This window comes from Centroberyx affinis, unplaced genomic scaffold (assembly GCF_046629955.1).
Source record: "Centroberyx affinis isolate AG114_WGS23_722 - 3 ecotype Tasmania unplaced genomic scaffold, CSIRO-AGI_Caff_v1 ptg003462l_1, whole genome shotgun sequence".
In the NCBI taxonomy this organism is placed as follows: domain Eukaryota; kingdom Metazoa; phylum Chordata; class Actinopteri; order Beryciformes; family Berycidae; genus Centroberyx; species Centroberyx affinis.
This window is the reverse complement of record NW_027281426.1, coordinates 127,986-144,123: the sequence shown is the minus strand read 5'-3', so window position 1 is coordinate 144,123 and position 16,138 is coordinate 127,986. Positions and strand designations below refer to the sequence as shown.

At 39.7% G+C, this 16,138-nt stretch overlaps 1 protein-coding gene across 1 annotated transcript in view; it reads left to right on the top strand.

Moving 5' to 3' along the window:
* Positions 1-9,596: 9,596 nt before the first annotated feature.
* Positions 9,597-16,138, top strand: part of arid5b (AT-rich interaction domain 5B) — a 130,869-nt gene continuing 124,327 nt past the window's right edge. The window contains exons 1-2 of the mRNA XM_071539500.1: positions 9,597-9,617; positions 9,940-10,194. Of these exons, the coding sequence (XP_071395601.1) occupies positions 9,597-9,617; positions 9,940-10,194 (276 nt within the window). The remainder of the gene's footprint in view (positions 9,618-9,939; positions 10,195-16,138) is intronic.

Below are 16,138 nucleotides of genomic sequence, written 5' to 3'. Positions count from 1 at the left end.
ACCTATAATCTTTCCCCAAGGGTGCATATTTGACTGAACTCTACACACACACACACACACACACACACACACACACACCCCTCCTCGGTCCCAGTGTAATGTGTCCAGATGTTGTCGGGCTCCTTTCAAGCCTGTGGTGGTTATTGAGGGAGGGAGGAGAGGGAGGAGAGGGAGGTAGGGGGGGGGGGGGGGGGTTACTCTGCATGCCTGCCTGCCTCTCTTGGCTCCCAGCACATTCCTAAATCACCATGTAATCTAAAACCCTGTTTTCACTGCAGAATCGCCGCCGCCGCCGCCGCTGCCATGCTTCCCTCTTCTCTCTCTCTCTCTCTCTCTCTCTCTCTCTCTCTCTCTCTCTCTCGCTCTCTATTCCAGTCGTGTTATTGAAACGCAAAAATAACGACCTTGCCGTTTTCAAATTAAAAAAAAAAAAAAAAACCCGAGCGAGGGCCCGGGCGGGAATAGAGTTTCTCCGCACTCAGGGGGGTGCTTGTTTTTTTTTTTTTTTTTTTTTTTTTCAAAAATTTAAGTGCGCAATAACAGAAAAAAGAGGATACACTGGACGAGTGGAGTAAAGGTATTGTCGTGTTTGTCGCTTTATGATCTTTTGGACACGCCCGAAAAAAAAAAAAAAAAAAAAAAAATACAAAAAAAAAAAAAAACTGCCAATGACATTCAGCGACTGTTCTTCCAGGAGGGAATTTTTTTTTTTAGCGTTTTCCCTCCCGTTTTTTTTTTTTTTTTGTCACATCGACACGAGCTACAGTGCAGAGAGGAAAAAGCAGGGCTCCATTTAAACTCTGACAATATGTTTCTTCCTTGTCTCAACAAATTCATTAACCCCCCCCCCTCACCCCCCCCCCGGCACACTTCATTACACCCCCTGTCTTAGTTTAGATTCATTCCACGTCCTCTCGGGCGTCATTAATGTTGCTTACATAATGACATTCAGAGAGAGAGAGAGAGAGAGAGATGAATGATTAATACAGAGAGCCCCACAGTCTCTCTCTCTCTCTCTCTCTCTCTCCCTCTCCATACATCACCCTGCAGTAAATCAGTAAATTAGCTCACTTCACCTCTGCTTATCTATTTTTTTTTTTTTTTTTTTTTTTTTTTTTGTCGTGTGAACGCAACGGCTTAAACGTTTTAAGGCGAAGTCTTATCTGGGCCGCGGGAGATAAAGGCAGGTAGCGTTTTCACTGCCGGGGGGGAATGGGGGTGGGGGTGGGGGTGGGGTGGGGTGGGGTGGGGGGGTGAGCGAAAAACATAGCGGAGAGAAAAAAAAAAACTGTAGCAAAGGTCAAACTTTATTGACATACCAGCTTCGCCGCCGCGAACATCAAAAAGAATGCGGGCTCTGTACACTGAGCGTAATAGACATAATAAGGCAGCTGCAAGGAAGCATGGGAGATTAAACGTGGGTGTGTGTGTGTGTGTGTGTGTGCGTGTGTGTGTGCATATGTATACGAAGTCGGGTTTGTGGTTGTAACGGCCGTCGTGTGAAATCAGTGCCTTTTAAAAGAAGCGGTGCGCCGGCTTCTATTATTCCTGCCGTAGAGTCTCTATCAGCCGTGTGATTGGCTGTTATCTTTCTAGGTCAGAATGTGTTTCAAGGACAGAGCTGAGACTCGGGCTAATATTAAGGTAGCAGTGAATTAATGAATGACTTATCCTCATGTGTTATTTATTCCGTAACCCGACCTCTTTGTGGTCGTTACTCTTAAACTCACTTTTTTTTTTTTTTTTTTTTTGGACAAAGCAAAAAAGCAGAACAATGCAAACTCTGAGGAGAGGAAAAACTCAGTCAGAATCGGAATCAGTTTTATTGGATAGTTTTTGATATTCAGAAACTTTTCATTTCATTAGTTTTGAACGCATCTTCGCTTTATGGATTTCTTTGACATATGCCTGAGACTTTTTGCACAGTGCTGTATAAACAACCCAAAGATGCTGGAATAAATATGGAGTCGTTGGTGTAACAGGTTACATTATATACATGAGTTATTACACATTACATACTTTATACACACATTATATACACAATCAGATATTGTACAGATGATGATGATGGGGGAGGAGGAGCAGGAGGAAATCCCTGGTCTGGGTCTTTTTTTGGGGGGGGGGTTAATTATATACATGATGTAGGTGTTGTCCTCCACAGTCCGATTGTAAATGGGATCTAATGGAGATAAATATAATATATGATATAACTAATGCACTTGTGACCACGCATAATGCTTACTGATGCATTATATTAGCACTCACAAATGCGTATAGATAGAACTTATAAAGAATTATAGCCTTTCTATCTCAACGGGACAACCTCTGATATGGAAAACTGGTCCTAAACATTCAGAAGATGCTTGTACCTATAATTCATTATTAGTCTATAATGTTTTATGAGAGCTGATTTATGGCGTCGGTAAGCATTATGTGCTTTTGTAAAGGATGCATTCATTCCTTATTATAATGCACTATAGATATGGTAGTCATAGAAAGTGCCAGTCTGTCACAGTGCTCATGGCTTTCATTGTCTCTGTTGTTTTTAATACTTCCATTACATTACATTTAACCATCTAAACCCCCCCCCCCTCCCCCACAGACAGGGAGGAAACTATATATGTCATGAGCCGAGCACTTCCTCAAACCGACAGGATCTCAAAATGCCAGATGACACGCGTGTGTGACGCAAGGTTGGATTTACAGGATCTGTCTTTTTTTTTTTTTTTTTTTTTTTTTTAACGGCAGAAAGCTCAGAGAATCCGATTTTTCCGGACCCCGGGGCCCCCGATCGGGATCTGTGTCCAAACGGGCTTCAAAAAGCAGGGTTTTTTTTTTTTCCTCTTTCCAGTCTGCAGCCCGATTTCCAAACGACTTGAGTCAGCGTTCCCAAAAACTCTTAAAAAAAAAAAAAACCCATCAGTGACACAACTTCCACTGTAAGTTGCGAAATATGTCTCCATGGGTGTGGCTGCGTTGGCTGCTCATGTTGCAAGTTTGGGCATTTACTCATGCCGGGGCTTGAAAATAACAAGTATTTTCTTCCCCCTCTGTTCTCCTCAAAGCAATTTCTGTGTATGAATGTGTAATTGTGTGTGTTGTATGGAGCGGTGTTTCTCAACGTGGGGTCCGGGGACCGCCGGGTGGTCCTTGAGGGGGTTCCAGGGGGTCGTCCCCAAGGCAAATTGATGAATTGTTAAACTTCAGCATTATTTCATTCACAAGAAGTTAACACAGTTAGAGAATGTAGAAGAATGACTGTTTTGATCATAGTTTCTCTGTTATCTCTCTACCTGCAATACAGATAGTCATGGGATTCTGGACAAAATCATATCTGACAATAAAAATATTCTCAGATTTGGGTCCGAGAGACAAAATCTCATCAAATGGGGGTCCGTGGCTCTAATGTGGACTAAACTAGGGGTCTGTGATATGAAAAAGGTTGAGAATCACTGGTATAGAAGTTGTTTTGTTGTTTCAGTGTCGGAAATTAAAACCACTTGGATTCCATCCCGGTCTGCCCTCATCTCTTTAGCATCCTTCCCATATACCTTTGTTCTGACTTGTTCTCTCGCTCCCTCACATCCTTTTCTTTATCTCGACTTCACCAGATATAAAGAATTAGCACTTAAGTATTTCCATTAGTTTTTGTGACGATGCAGTATGCTTACTATCACTCTCTTTCTGAAAATAACCTTACATTTACATTAATTCACCCCTTAATTCATGCAAAATCCCCTTAAAATGAGCTAAGGGAGTTATTAATGGAGGAGATCCAATCGCAACCTCCTTAAACACCTCCTTAATCTTGACTCCTATACTTTCTAAGTGAATGTAAAATTCAAGGAGACAGGAACTTTCCACTAATAGCTCATTAAAAACCCTGTAAACCTGCATAAAAGGCAGGAAAAATCCCTTAATTACTAGTGTCTCTATGAATCAACCCATGAATAAATCCCTTATAAAAACCCATGATACTAACCTTACTTTTTTAAAGCTGTGTTATTTTTAATGGATAAATAATGTTGATGTAATGGAGAAATTAAGGACATTTCAGGGATAAAATGAAGGGGTTTGGTTTCATAGCGACTTGCCCCCCCCCCCCCTGCAGACTGCAGAAAGGAAACAAATATGTATACAGAAGAGATGATGTGAAATTGTTATAATGCAAACTGAATAATGCAACTGGAATAAACCATAAGATGTTCATGGAGCCAAATTCGAGCCAGTCGGTTGATCAGCCAGTCTCTCGCCTCATATCAAGTGATGCTCGCTCGCCCGCTTTCACGTATAGCTTTGCAACTTTTTATTCCTTTTCAACACAAAGTCAACAACATATCTTTTGTCAATATGTATCCTTATATGTATCCTTATTAACATATGAAATGAATTTTGGATTGTCTTCTTGTCCCATACTAGAAAAGAGGAAATTCCATCAACACTTGCTCGATTTATTAATAATCTACTGCTACTCATAATTTGGTGTTCTGAGTACTGCAAGGGTTGGTGGAATTTTTTCTGGGGGGGGGTTGTGATATTATTAATAGTCTAGAACTCATACTATTCAAGCATTGGAGGAAACAATGGCCCTTTGGTTCCAATTTGCTTTTTCCACGAAAACGGGCTGATCGTGGAAAAGGGGAACCTATAATATAATGACGAGTTTTTCAGATCACTTTTTGTGATAATCACAGAATATCGCAATATTCAATATTAAATATTAAATATTAAATATGATCAAATATTGTCAAAAGAAAAATCCCCTTATGATGACAGTGATGAAGAAGGAAAACCCCCTTTGCACCAGAAGACTTGTGAGGTTTCCAACACTGGACAACTGTGAACTATTAAAATTTCAGCTATATGCATTTAACTGCTGACCTCTGCCTGCACTCTGCCAGGCAAAGCAGGGGAGCGGGCCATGTTAAATGTTTCATCATGTCTGCAAACTTCACCCCTCTTTCAGAATAAAAGCCATTGTAATAAGTCCTGTCATACTATACAGTAATGTATTCTCCCCAAGTGCAGCAATCTCAGTGATGCCAATAACCATGGCTGTAATAACTGCAGCAAACTGTGATTTGGCCATAATGAAGCTCATTGGGGACGTGTGCTCGGGCCCCGAGGACTGAATTATTAAAAATGTGCCGCGTTCAGATTGTTCTAGCTCGTGTTTCGGGCTGTAGAGGAAAAATAACTAATATTTTCATTTCGTATTTATGATGAACAAGGGTTAAGCCACTGGTTCGAGGTGGCTGGGGGTGAGGGAGAGAGAGACATGGAGAGGAGAAACCTGTTTTCCATGTCAGTGGATTGTCCCCAAATCTAAAATATACAGTAATGAAAAAGCCTTGGGGCCTCATAAGTGATGTGTATGCTGAGGATGAATGCACACGCATCTCTCCATTCCCAGTCTGGAATTTAAAGGTGGAGTAAGTACCATTTTTACAGCTCCATCGTTCAAAATGACCATAACATATCTGTGGGGGTTGATAGGGTTGTTCATCAGTATCAATGACTCTGGCTTTCAAAACTCACTTTGGAACAAAACCTCCTCACCCACTGGAATTTCTCAAATATTCGCCTCTGGAAAAATATTTTTGTCACGTATGGATTAGCCACAGTCTGTCATATGACTATTAAAGGTGAATACTGCTGAACTTAAGATCTTCTTCCTTGGGTCGAGGGCGGCGCAATCAATATTTACACAAATAGAGACCGGAGAAAGCAAAGACCGGAACCTCTGATGTAATCAAGTTGTAAAATCTGCCGCGGCTCCGTAGAGAATGAATCTGGGAAAAGATGATAAAAGTGACTGTGAGAGCATCCAGGGGGATTTCCTGGGGGATAAAGGGCACATTTTCTGCCTCGGAAACGGATAACGCCGCTACAGATTGAAATAGGAATAAAGGAATAGAGGGGTAGCTTAGTGTGTGTGTGTGGGGGGGGGTTCTCAACGTGGGGTCCGGGGACCACCAGGGGTCCTTGAGGGGGTTCCAGGGGGTCCCCGGCTAATTGATGAATTGTTAAACTTCAGCATTATTTCATTTACAAGACGTTAACACAATTAGAGAATGTAAAAGAATGACTATTTTGGTCTTAGTTTCACTGTTATCTCTCTTCTACAGCTGTGGTTCTCAACGTGGGGTCCGGGGGACCACCAGGGGTCCTTGAGGCGATTCCAGGGGGTCCCCAGCAAATTGATGAATCGTTAAACTCCAGCATTATTTCATCTATAAGAAGTGAACACAATTAGAGAATGTAGAAGAATGACTGTTTTGGTCATAGTTTCTCTGTTATCTCTCTACCTATGATACAGAATATCATGGAATTCTGGACAAAATCATACCTGACAATAAAAAATATTCTCAGATTTGGGTCTGAGAGACAAAATCTCATCAAATGGGGGCCCAAATGTGGACTAAAGTTGGGGTCCTTGATATGAAAAAGGTTGAGAATCACTGATATACAGTACAGATAGTCATGGAATTCTGGGCCAAATCATATATAACAATAAAAATACTCTCAGATTTGGGTCCGAGAGACAAAACCTCATCAAATGGGGGCCCAAATGTGGACTAAATTAGGGGTCCTTGATATGAAATAGTGGTTATAGGGAGAATGTCCCTGTAACTGGGTCACAGGTTTGATTCCTGCCAAAGTGTCCTTGAGCAAGACCCTGGACCCCCCGGGCTGCCTGCCAAACGCCTCCAATGCGAACGCAAAACCTCTCGCATCGCCTCATATTCCCCCTGGAAGCCCCGGCGGTGGCAGCCCAGCCGTTAAAAGAACCAAACGCTCTGCCTGTCTCCGTCGCTCACAGTAAAGTAAATTACCTGACAACCGAAACACAAAAGGTTACTGTTGTCCTCTGATCCCATCCAGCGTCGTGAAACTTAAACCTATTTGCTATAAATCTAATTTATAGACGCTGCCTCGACCGGGGACCCGCTTTTTTCCCCATGCTGGGTCTAACGGAAGATGTGTTTTTTTTTTTTTTTTTTTTTTTTTCCCTTTTTCTCACAAGCAATATGTTATTGATGTTGCTGCTCTCGGTGCCGGAGTTGATGTTTCAAGTCGGTTTCGCTTTTTGTCACTCGGCTGGCGTGGAGACATCTGAGCAAACAGAACCAGATGGGGGATAAGTAGTGCTATATGAGTGAAAAACGGCTCTTTAACTAAACTGTCGGTGATGCAAAGAGACAGAGGGATCTGCTTGTCTTCCATTAAGGACATGATAGATATCCTCCAGGGCTGATTTCTGACCCCGAGGTCGCCCCCAATAGCACGTTTTATGCTTTGAGAATTACCATGCAGACTGCGTAAGCCTGTATGGAGATCAGCTCAGTCAATATTCATTTCAATTTAGTTTTTACGGCGTGATTTGAATTATTTGCCGTGATGTTGATGTTAGTTCTGTAATATCTACTCGCTGCTGTGTGAATCTCCTTTTGACTAATGATGCGTTGTCATTTTTAATAAACTGGCTGATGCTGCACAAGTTACAGAATAGATATCTGCCTATTATCTTGTTCTTATTGTTTAAGAATGATGTTATGCATAATAGTCTGGCTCCCATCAACTTCAAAGCCCTCCATATAACGTACAGGGCTGGGCGATATGGTTGAAATCAATATCATTATAATCATAAGGATTTTTCTCGATATCAATATATATCACGATATGGTTCACGTATGCAAAATCACGTTAAATAATCAAATTAATGTTCATCTCATTGAACCGGATGGTAATGTTAGGTGTGATGTCAAACAAAACAGAAATATTCAAATAATATTCCTACCATACCTCATTTTATGAGTTTTTAAGTAAAATTTGCTTGTCATCATCAATTTAGTGTCACGATATTAAAATATCTTCATATCATCACGATATGATTCCACTGAAAGACGATAAACGATAATATTGAATTATCGCGTCTGTTATCGAGTCTGACTTATCTTTCAAAACAGAATGAAATATATTTATGAATAGTGTATGCTAGGATAAGTCGCCTCTAAATGTATTCCATATCAAATGTATTCATGTAGCCTGCCATGTAGTAAATACATTGCCATACATTTACTCCATATATATGTGGTGAAAAGATACAATACTTCTATAAATGTGGTTTCTATATTTGTCAATACATGTTGGAAAAACATCTGTCCAATCCCATTCCTTAGCCTACATTCATGTTTGAACAAGAATAACAACTGAAAAAAAAACAAAAAAAAAAAAACATCAGCAGTTGCCCAATAAAATGTCTACAGTGGATATTTATATTAAAAAGCCGAACCAAGCTGAAGTAGAAGAAGCAAGCTACAGGCTAAATGATTTCATGTTATCCTCTATTCGCATCACAAATGGCATTTTCCAAGGCTAAAGTGGATTCAGTGAGTGCAGCATGCAGTCTAGAAATAGGAAGCTCCGAATCTCTGCAGGAAATGCTCTTTCTATTAACCGGCGTCAAGCCAGCCGCAGTGAAAAGCAACGCTTCCGGTCGTAACTTTCAAAATAAAACCCACATTTTGAGGCGCGTGTGCGGCAACGTTTTTTGAGCAGTGCTAAACATCAAAGAGGAAATAAAGACTATATTAAAGGTGGAATGTGATTTTTGTGTCGACGTCGTCAAAGATTAATTTAGCATGGAATTTATTTGAATGTCTGCCACTGTGTACCCCCCAATGTCTCACTCCTTTGTAAAATATGTTTAAGTCATCAAATATAGGCTATAACATTATATTTTACCCCTAAATATTTCATCTGATTAATGCATGCAATCTTTTTAGCATCTATTTTAAGCTACAGCTACAGTTCCACTCCATATTTAATGTAATAATTCCATTGACTCTTTCATTGATTGTTGTCGTTTTATACATTGAAATAGCGAAATTCTTATTCTTATTATTAATATATTAAATTATTATCTTTTATTATTATTGACTTTCTTAAGCGACAAATTGCAAGCTTTTATTTTGAAGGCACGGTTGCCTAAATTCCGGTACTATTGTGGCACCTTGATGCAGCCGCTCTCTCTCTCTCTCTCTCTCTCTCTCTCTCTCTCTCTCACACACACACACACACACACACACACACACACACACACACACAAACGTCCTTGTTACAGGTCCTGGCAACTCCATAAATGGATAATAACACATATTGCAGCGTAAAATTCTCAAAATGGTAGCAATAAAAATATCAAACCCTACATCATTCGTGTAAAAGCTTATTGTATCATATGCGCGAGGGTGGCCCGTGATTATCCGACGTTTAGACATTTTTAAGGATTCATATTATATAATCAGCTGACATTGGCCGCGCGCACAGCGGCCGTTGTCGAATTTAATATGATTATAATGGACACGAATTAGAAAACAAAATGAGGCAGCGTGAACGGGGCGGCCGGGGAAAATATTGGGTGACATTTTTGCACATTTTAATCGCCGCGTGCGCGAACTGTTCCCGCTCCATATTGACGCAGGGCTCGCGCCGCTCTGCGCTCCTATTGCCATCTTCCAGGACCGTTCGCAAACCATTCAAGCCAACAAGTTTGGAGAGAAATGTTCAGAGTTTAATCAATTCACAAGGACGAGATGGAGCCCGACTCACTCACGGTATTATTATTGTTGTTGCTATTATTATTATCGTGTCTAGTCAGCTAGCTTATTCACGGTTCGACTCAATGCAATGTTGTTTTGGGGTATTTTCTGAATAGTCCTTTATGATACATTTATTGATAAGGTGAAAGTTTGGGGTTGTGATAACTATATTTTTAGGGCATTTTTATCATAACCATTATGTTTTCTGCACCGGTGGATTGTATTCAAGGAAGGACAACCTCACCTGGGATGTTCTCACTTATTCTACAACACACTATGTTATGAACTGCTTGATAACACATTTGAAATAACGATTTATGGTGTTTTTTTTCCGCAGTGGGTAGGCTCACCTTGCGGTTTGCACGGACCTTATGTTTTCTACAAGGCTTTCCGCTTTCACCTTGACGGTAAACGGAGGATTTTGTCGCTGGGAGACTTCTTCTTGGTGCGATGTTTGCCGGGGGAGCCGCTCTGCATCGCCGAGCTGCAGCTGCTCTGGGAGGAGAGGACGAGCCAGCAACTCCTGTCCAGCTCCAAACTTTATTTTCTACCGGAGGACACCCCGCAGGGGCGGACCGTCAATCACGGCGAGGTAATTACAATCACAACACCCCACTTCCCCCCTTTTTGATTATATTACTATCTATTCTGCTGGTCTGTTATCGTCAGTGATATTTGAAATAACTGCCATTTCGTGGACACTTTTATCCAGCCCCGATATGCGTTTTATGCTCCAAACTCCATTAAAAAACCTAGCAATTTAATGTTTTCCTTCTTATCGGTTAACATACACACATAGTAGAAAATGTACTTGATACCTTTTATAGACCTATAGGCTCCATTGGTAAATTCGGCGTACAAATAATCCACGAAGCAGCACTTATTTGAACAAAATTTCAACTTTCACAACTGGTTCACACGTTATTCTTACCATCTGCTTCCGCCAAAATACATCGTGGAAGGCGGTAGCGAGCAGTGTGAACCACTTTTAAAAGTTGAGATTTTATTGAAATGCAGTGCTGTTTGATGGGTCATTTATATTCCGAATTTACCATGAGACAGTAACGATTCACAATAGGCCTTACGTCTTGTTCTATCAGCTATGTGCCTTTGCTGTGAAGCAAAGCAGCGTTAAAATGCCAGACCTTTGAATGGAGTTTTGCTTCCTTTTACTACTATGAATACTATGCATTTCTAGCACGAGTGCCCTCAATGGGAATCAAACACCCAACTCACTGAGCTACAGGACCACCTTTTATCTGCATATTCTTCTTCTTGAGGATATTTTTATTCATAGCTGCGAGGTGTCTGTATACTAGGCTATAGGCTAACACTAATACTGTAGCCTAACCGACTATAACACTAATGTGGACAAAGATTTGAGGGATTTTTATACATTATTTTGAAGCTATGGATACCTATTACAGTCCTCATCTGTTCCTTTAACTGTTGCCGTAGAAATCCCATAGATATATGCTATAGTTAGAAATTAACGATTTAAAGAGAAAACAGGAATTCGCTTTAAATCGCTATTGCTGATATGTATTTAACATGTGTATGTAGCGAGAGGTGTCGGTGCAGTTGTGTCCCATGCTAACTATACAGGCTGCAGTTTATACAGGACTCTTTCGGGTGAAACGGACGTACATAGTAGGGATTTTTTATTTAGCTATGAGCCATATCACATGTGGCAATCTGTTCCGCTTTCTACCCGCCGTGACACACAATGGGCTGATAAGATAAGCTGCATATTTCCCCTTTAATGTAAACCATCTGAGACCATATAATAAACTGATGTGAACAGGACTTCCTTGTAGCCTACAATCCCCTTTGAATGAGCCCTTAAAATACACACTGATGACTGATATTAGTACTGATATTATAGTGACTCTGATATTATTTGGATATACTGATATTACTGTTGGTAGATCGGGTAGTATATGCAGCATGTAACCTGATCTCCTGTCACATTTGGTCTTGTCTGTTCATGTTTTTGCGTGGCTTTGTTCAAAGAGTGCGGAAATTACCCATATGACACAATAAATCAGACGCCCTCTTTATTTTTGGCAGTGCTGCATGGTATGCATGATGAGTGGCTTGGGGATGTGTGTGTGTGTGTGTGTGTGTGTGTGTGTGGGGGGGGGGGGGGTATGGTTGCAATAGCCTATACAATACAATGACAAATTGAAATTCCTGATTGGGGGGGAAGTGGAAATGGAACAGGTTAGAGCTTGAAAGTGTGTCTGGGGGTTAAGACAGAATATGAGCTGTCATTGTTCAGTCCTCAGTTTTGAAATGTTTCATTTTGTACCTGTGTGGGGTCACTGTATTAACAATGCTTTCACTTCATTTTTCATCTCCTTTCCCTTCAATAGAAGTATACACTGCAAAAAAAAATTGTAAAGTCATTCATTGTAGCCTATATCTCCAAAAAATAAGTGGAAAAAACAAACTCTGCCAATAGGGGTGAGATAATTAAATTTTTTTCCAGTACATTTTCTCTTGTTTCAGGAATTTTCTAGAGACAAGGGTCCATATCTTGAACGAAGGCAGAATAAAGGCAGATCACTACTCAAGACAATGACACTTGATTGAAGAACATGACTTATCTCTCCCCACTTGCAGCTTTTTCACTTGTTTTTAAAAAAAAAATTACATTTGAACACCTAATATTAGACTAAATGATTTGTTAAGAGGATATTTTTTGCAGTGTAGCAAGCGAGGCTGTAGTAAAATAGAAATGTGGAGGCGCTCCAATGCTCTCAGTCATTATGAATTGATTAATAATGGCAAGCCGGCTGTGCCTTAAAGGGACCCACTGGCATTTCTGAAGGTTATTGTGTCAAAGTGTTGCAGTGGCCAGATTCATTTCATAGCCTCAATGACTGAATCGGGCTCTCTTTGCTATCAGGATGATTTGTGAGAAAGGCAAATATTACCTCATGTAGCGCTCAGCTCATGAAAACTTAATCCCTGAAGTGCCTGGGTCAATAAGTTATTTTTGGAAATTGCAGTCTAATGCATAGGCTATAATACATATAGTGCAGTGGCTTTTGTAGCGGTAAAAATAGTAAGAGGGCTGCAGTGCTGCCATACAAAGGCAAGGTGCAAGAACTGTAAGCAATGAAACTGAGGGAAATGACTTCAAAGGCTTGGATTCCTTCCGTTTTTGCTGTTTCTGCAACTATGACCTGAAAAACCTTTGACGAGCCAGACTCACGCTGCACGCACTCTTAAAAAGGATGCAGCATTTTTAAACCACCTGTGTGTCTTCTTTGGGACGACACACATTTGTGTTACTTTTCAGTACAACACATACTGCACTGACGCAACAGATGTTATTAAAGGTGCATTATGAAATCAAAGACTTTAGTAAGCCAGAGAGCTCAGCACCTGGCCAAGCGGTTGTTGAGTCACGGGGCGTTCAGAGTGCGAGCGTCACGGCTGATGGTCTGCAGCTTTCAACCAATCATGTATTTTTCTCTGCTTTGGTTTTGGCCTTGATAAAATTACATTGTTTTGACGAGTGAACAGCTAGCTAAAGTGCAAATGAGGTAGCATTAAAGGAATAGTTCACCCAAAAATAAAAATTCTGTCATCATCTACTCCCCCTCATGCCAAATGAAACACAGGTGAAATTTGTTCCATATAACACACAGGGAGGTTGCCAGCACAACTTGGTAGCAGCCTTCTCCAAAACAACTGAAGTCAATGGGGACCTGTTCTTTAGAGTTCCAAAACAAAAACAGCCAAACAATCACACTGTGAATAGAAAGACCTATACACCATTATTTGTTGCAAATCAATCAGCTGTAGTTAAGATTTGCACTAAATGATGGTGTAAATATACTGTAGGTCTTTTTGGAACTCTGAAGAACTGGTCCCCACTGACTTCAGTTGTTTTGGAGAAGGCTGCTATGGAGTTGTGCTGGCAGCCTCCCTGTGTGTTATATGGACAAACTTCACCTGTGTTTCAACTGGCATGAGGGTGAGGAGATGATGACAGAATTTTCATTTTTGGGTGAACTATTCCTTTAATAAAAAACTAAACAGAAAAACACTCAATAATATGACTTCAGAGCTTAGCATCGACCCCAACGATGGATGCAACCGCTCTCCTATCTTCGTGTTTGAGGCGTTTATTCCTGTAGTCTTTCAAATAAAATTTATAGAGAACTTGGGAATCAACTTCTTGTCCATTTTGCACTTGACAGGCGGAGCTATTGTTCACGCAATGAAATCATATCAGTGGGGAAACAAGGAAACACATAAAGCTCAGTGAACAGTGAACATTTTTAAACGGCAGCTTAAAACCTATTTATTTAACTTGGCTTTTGAAGTCATTCTATTTTTACTTTTTATTTTTTTTTAGGCTATATTGTTTTTACCAGTTTCAGTTTTTAGTGTCCCTTTTACCATCTACTGATCTATTTATTGCTACTCCTTTCCATTTGCCCTTGATTTAATTTGTATGTTTTCAATTTCTATTTCTTTTAATATCAAGCATTTTTTTTAATGTAAAGCACTTTGAACTGCATCGTTTGTATGAAAATTGCTCTATAAATAAAGTTTATTATTATTATTATTATTATTATTATAAATCTGATTGGCTGGTGACGGTTGATGACCATGGAAAACTCAGCAGTAGCCACAGAAGACACACGTTTTAAAAATGACACATCCTTTTTAAGAATGTAATACAGATTGATGAGGCAAAATGAAATGTTAACTCATTTTTCTTATACCAAATTGTCAGTCACTACACCATGCCTTTGTTGGACAGAATAGCCATATAATGTATGATATGGAAATATAGAGTCATGTTGCAATAATCCAGAATGTGAGATTTTCTTGGAAACATCTACGCTTATTCATGGGCCATATTGTGTAATGAGCAAATCGGTTTCATCTTGTTCTGCTGTTGGTTAGTGTAATTATATGAGTCAGCCCATATTGCAAAGAAAACAACTCCCCTCTGTTCCACGTTTTATTGTACTTTTCTCCCTTGAGGGCGGCTGGGGATCACATTTCCCTCTCATAATAAGCAGCAGGTTTTAAAAGGAAAAAAATCTACCCTAAAACCAAATTCGTATGTGTGATTCCTGTGATCTTTAGGCAGTTCAATCGATATTTCTGAAAATCAACAACTTTTCCCCTGAAGCTGGAAACCAAAGAGCCAAAGCGATAATTTGACATGTCATCAGCAGACAAAACATGAAGCTGCTCTATTGACAGTGAATGTGACTGTGGCTTCGTGCTGGTTTGACCTTTTACTTCCCAATGAGCTTGTTCTTGTACGTTGTGCTGGTACATTGTGAACACTTGTACACTGTGTTCTGCCATAGTATCCACATTGTCAGTCCCTATTCACTGTCAACATTCAGTCTTGTCTCTTGTTTTTCTAGCTTTCAGAGAGAGTTGCCCATGTCCCCCTGTTTAAACTAGGGTTAGACACATATGTATGGAAGCCCATTTCCGCCAGTGTGTTAAAAAAAAAAAAAGATCCTACCATACCTCAAGTGAGCAAATTCAAGCCGTTCAAGCGCTTTTCAATATTCATAAGAGAGGCAATTGTCTGCAATGTGGTGTTAAACATTTAAGTCACTCAGCAAAGAGCGTTGAAGATTCCTCCCCAAAACAGAATTCACAAATGTTCGCAGCCCCTTCAGGCAGGGTGAGGCAGGTTGAGTAAAATCCTCCCACACTGGAATGATTTCTCTGGTCAGACATCTGATACGACAAATAATAATAATAAAAACATTGACTCGCTGTAGTCAGGGAGGAACCTCTATCATACCAGAGGTGTCAACATTGAATAGCTGATATGAGATTTTGAATAAAAGCCCAATATCGGGCTCATATCTATGGAAGCCCATTTCCGCCAGTGTGATGAAAAAAATGGTCCTGTAAGTCATTATAATGAGAAACTTTCTAAAAAGAATTACTTATTATCTCAAAATATTTAGTTAGATGAGAAACTTTCTCAAAATAATGAGAAACTTTCTCAAAATAATGACTTAGTATCTCAAAATAATGAGAAACTTTCTCAAAATAACGACTTAGTATCTCAAATAATGAGAAACTTTCTCAAAATAATGACTTAGTATCTCAAATGAGAAACTTTCTCAAAATAATGACTTAGTATCTCAAAACAATGAGTTAGTATCTCAAAATAATGAGAAACTCTCTCAAAACAATGACTTAGTATCTCAAAATAATGAGAAACTCTCTCAAAACAATGACTTAGTATCTCAAAATAATGAGAAACTCTCTCAAAACAATGACTTAGTATCTCAAAATAATGAGAAACTCTCTCAAAACAATGACTTAGTATCTCAAAATAATGAGAAACTCTCTCAAAACAATGACTTAGTATCTCAAAATAATGAGAAACTCTCTCAAAATAATGACTTAGTATCTCAAAATAATGACTTAGTATCTCAAAATAATGTGAAACGTTCTCAAAACAATGAGAAACAGGGGAATGAGAAACTCACTGATACTAAGTCATTATTTTGAGATACTCATTATTTTGA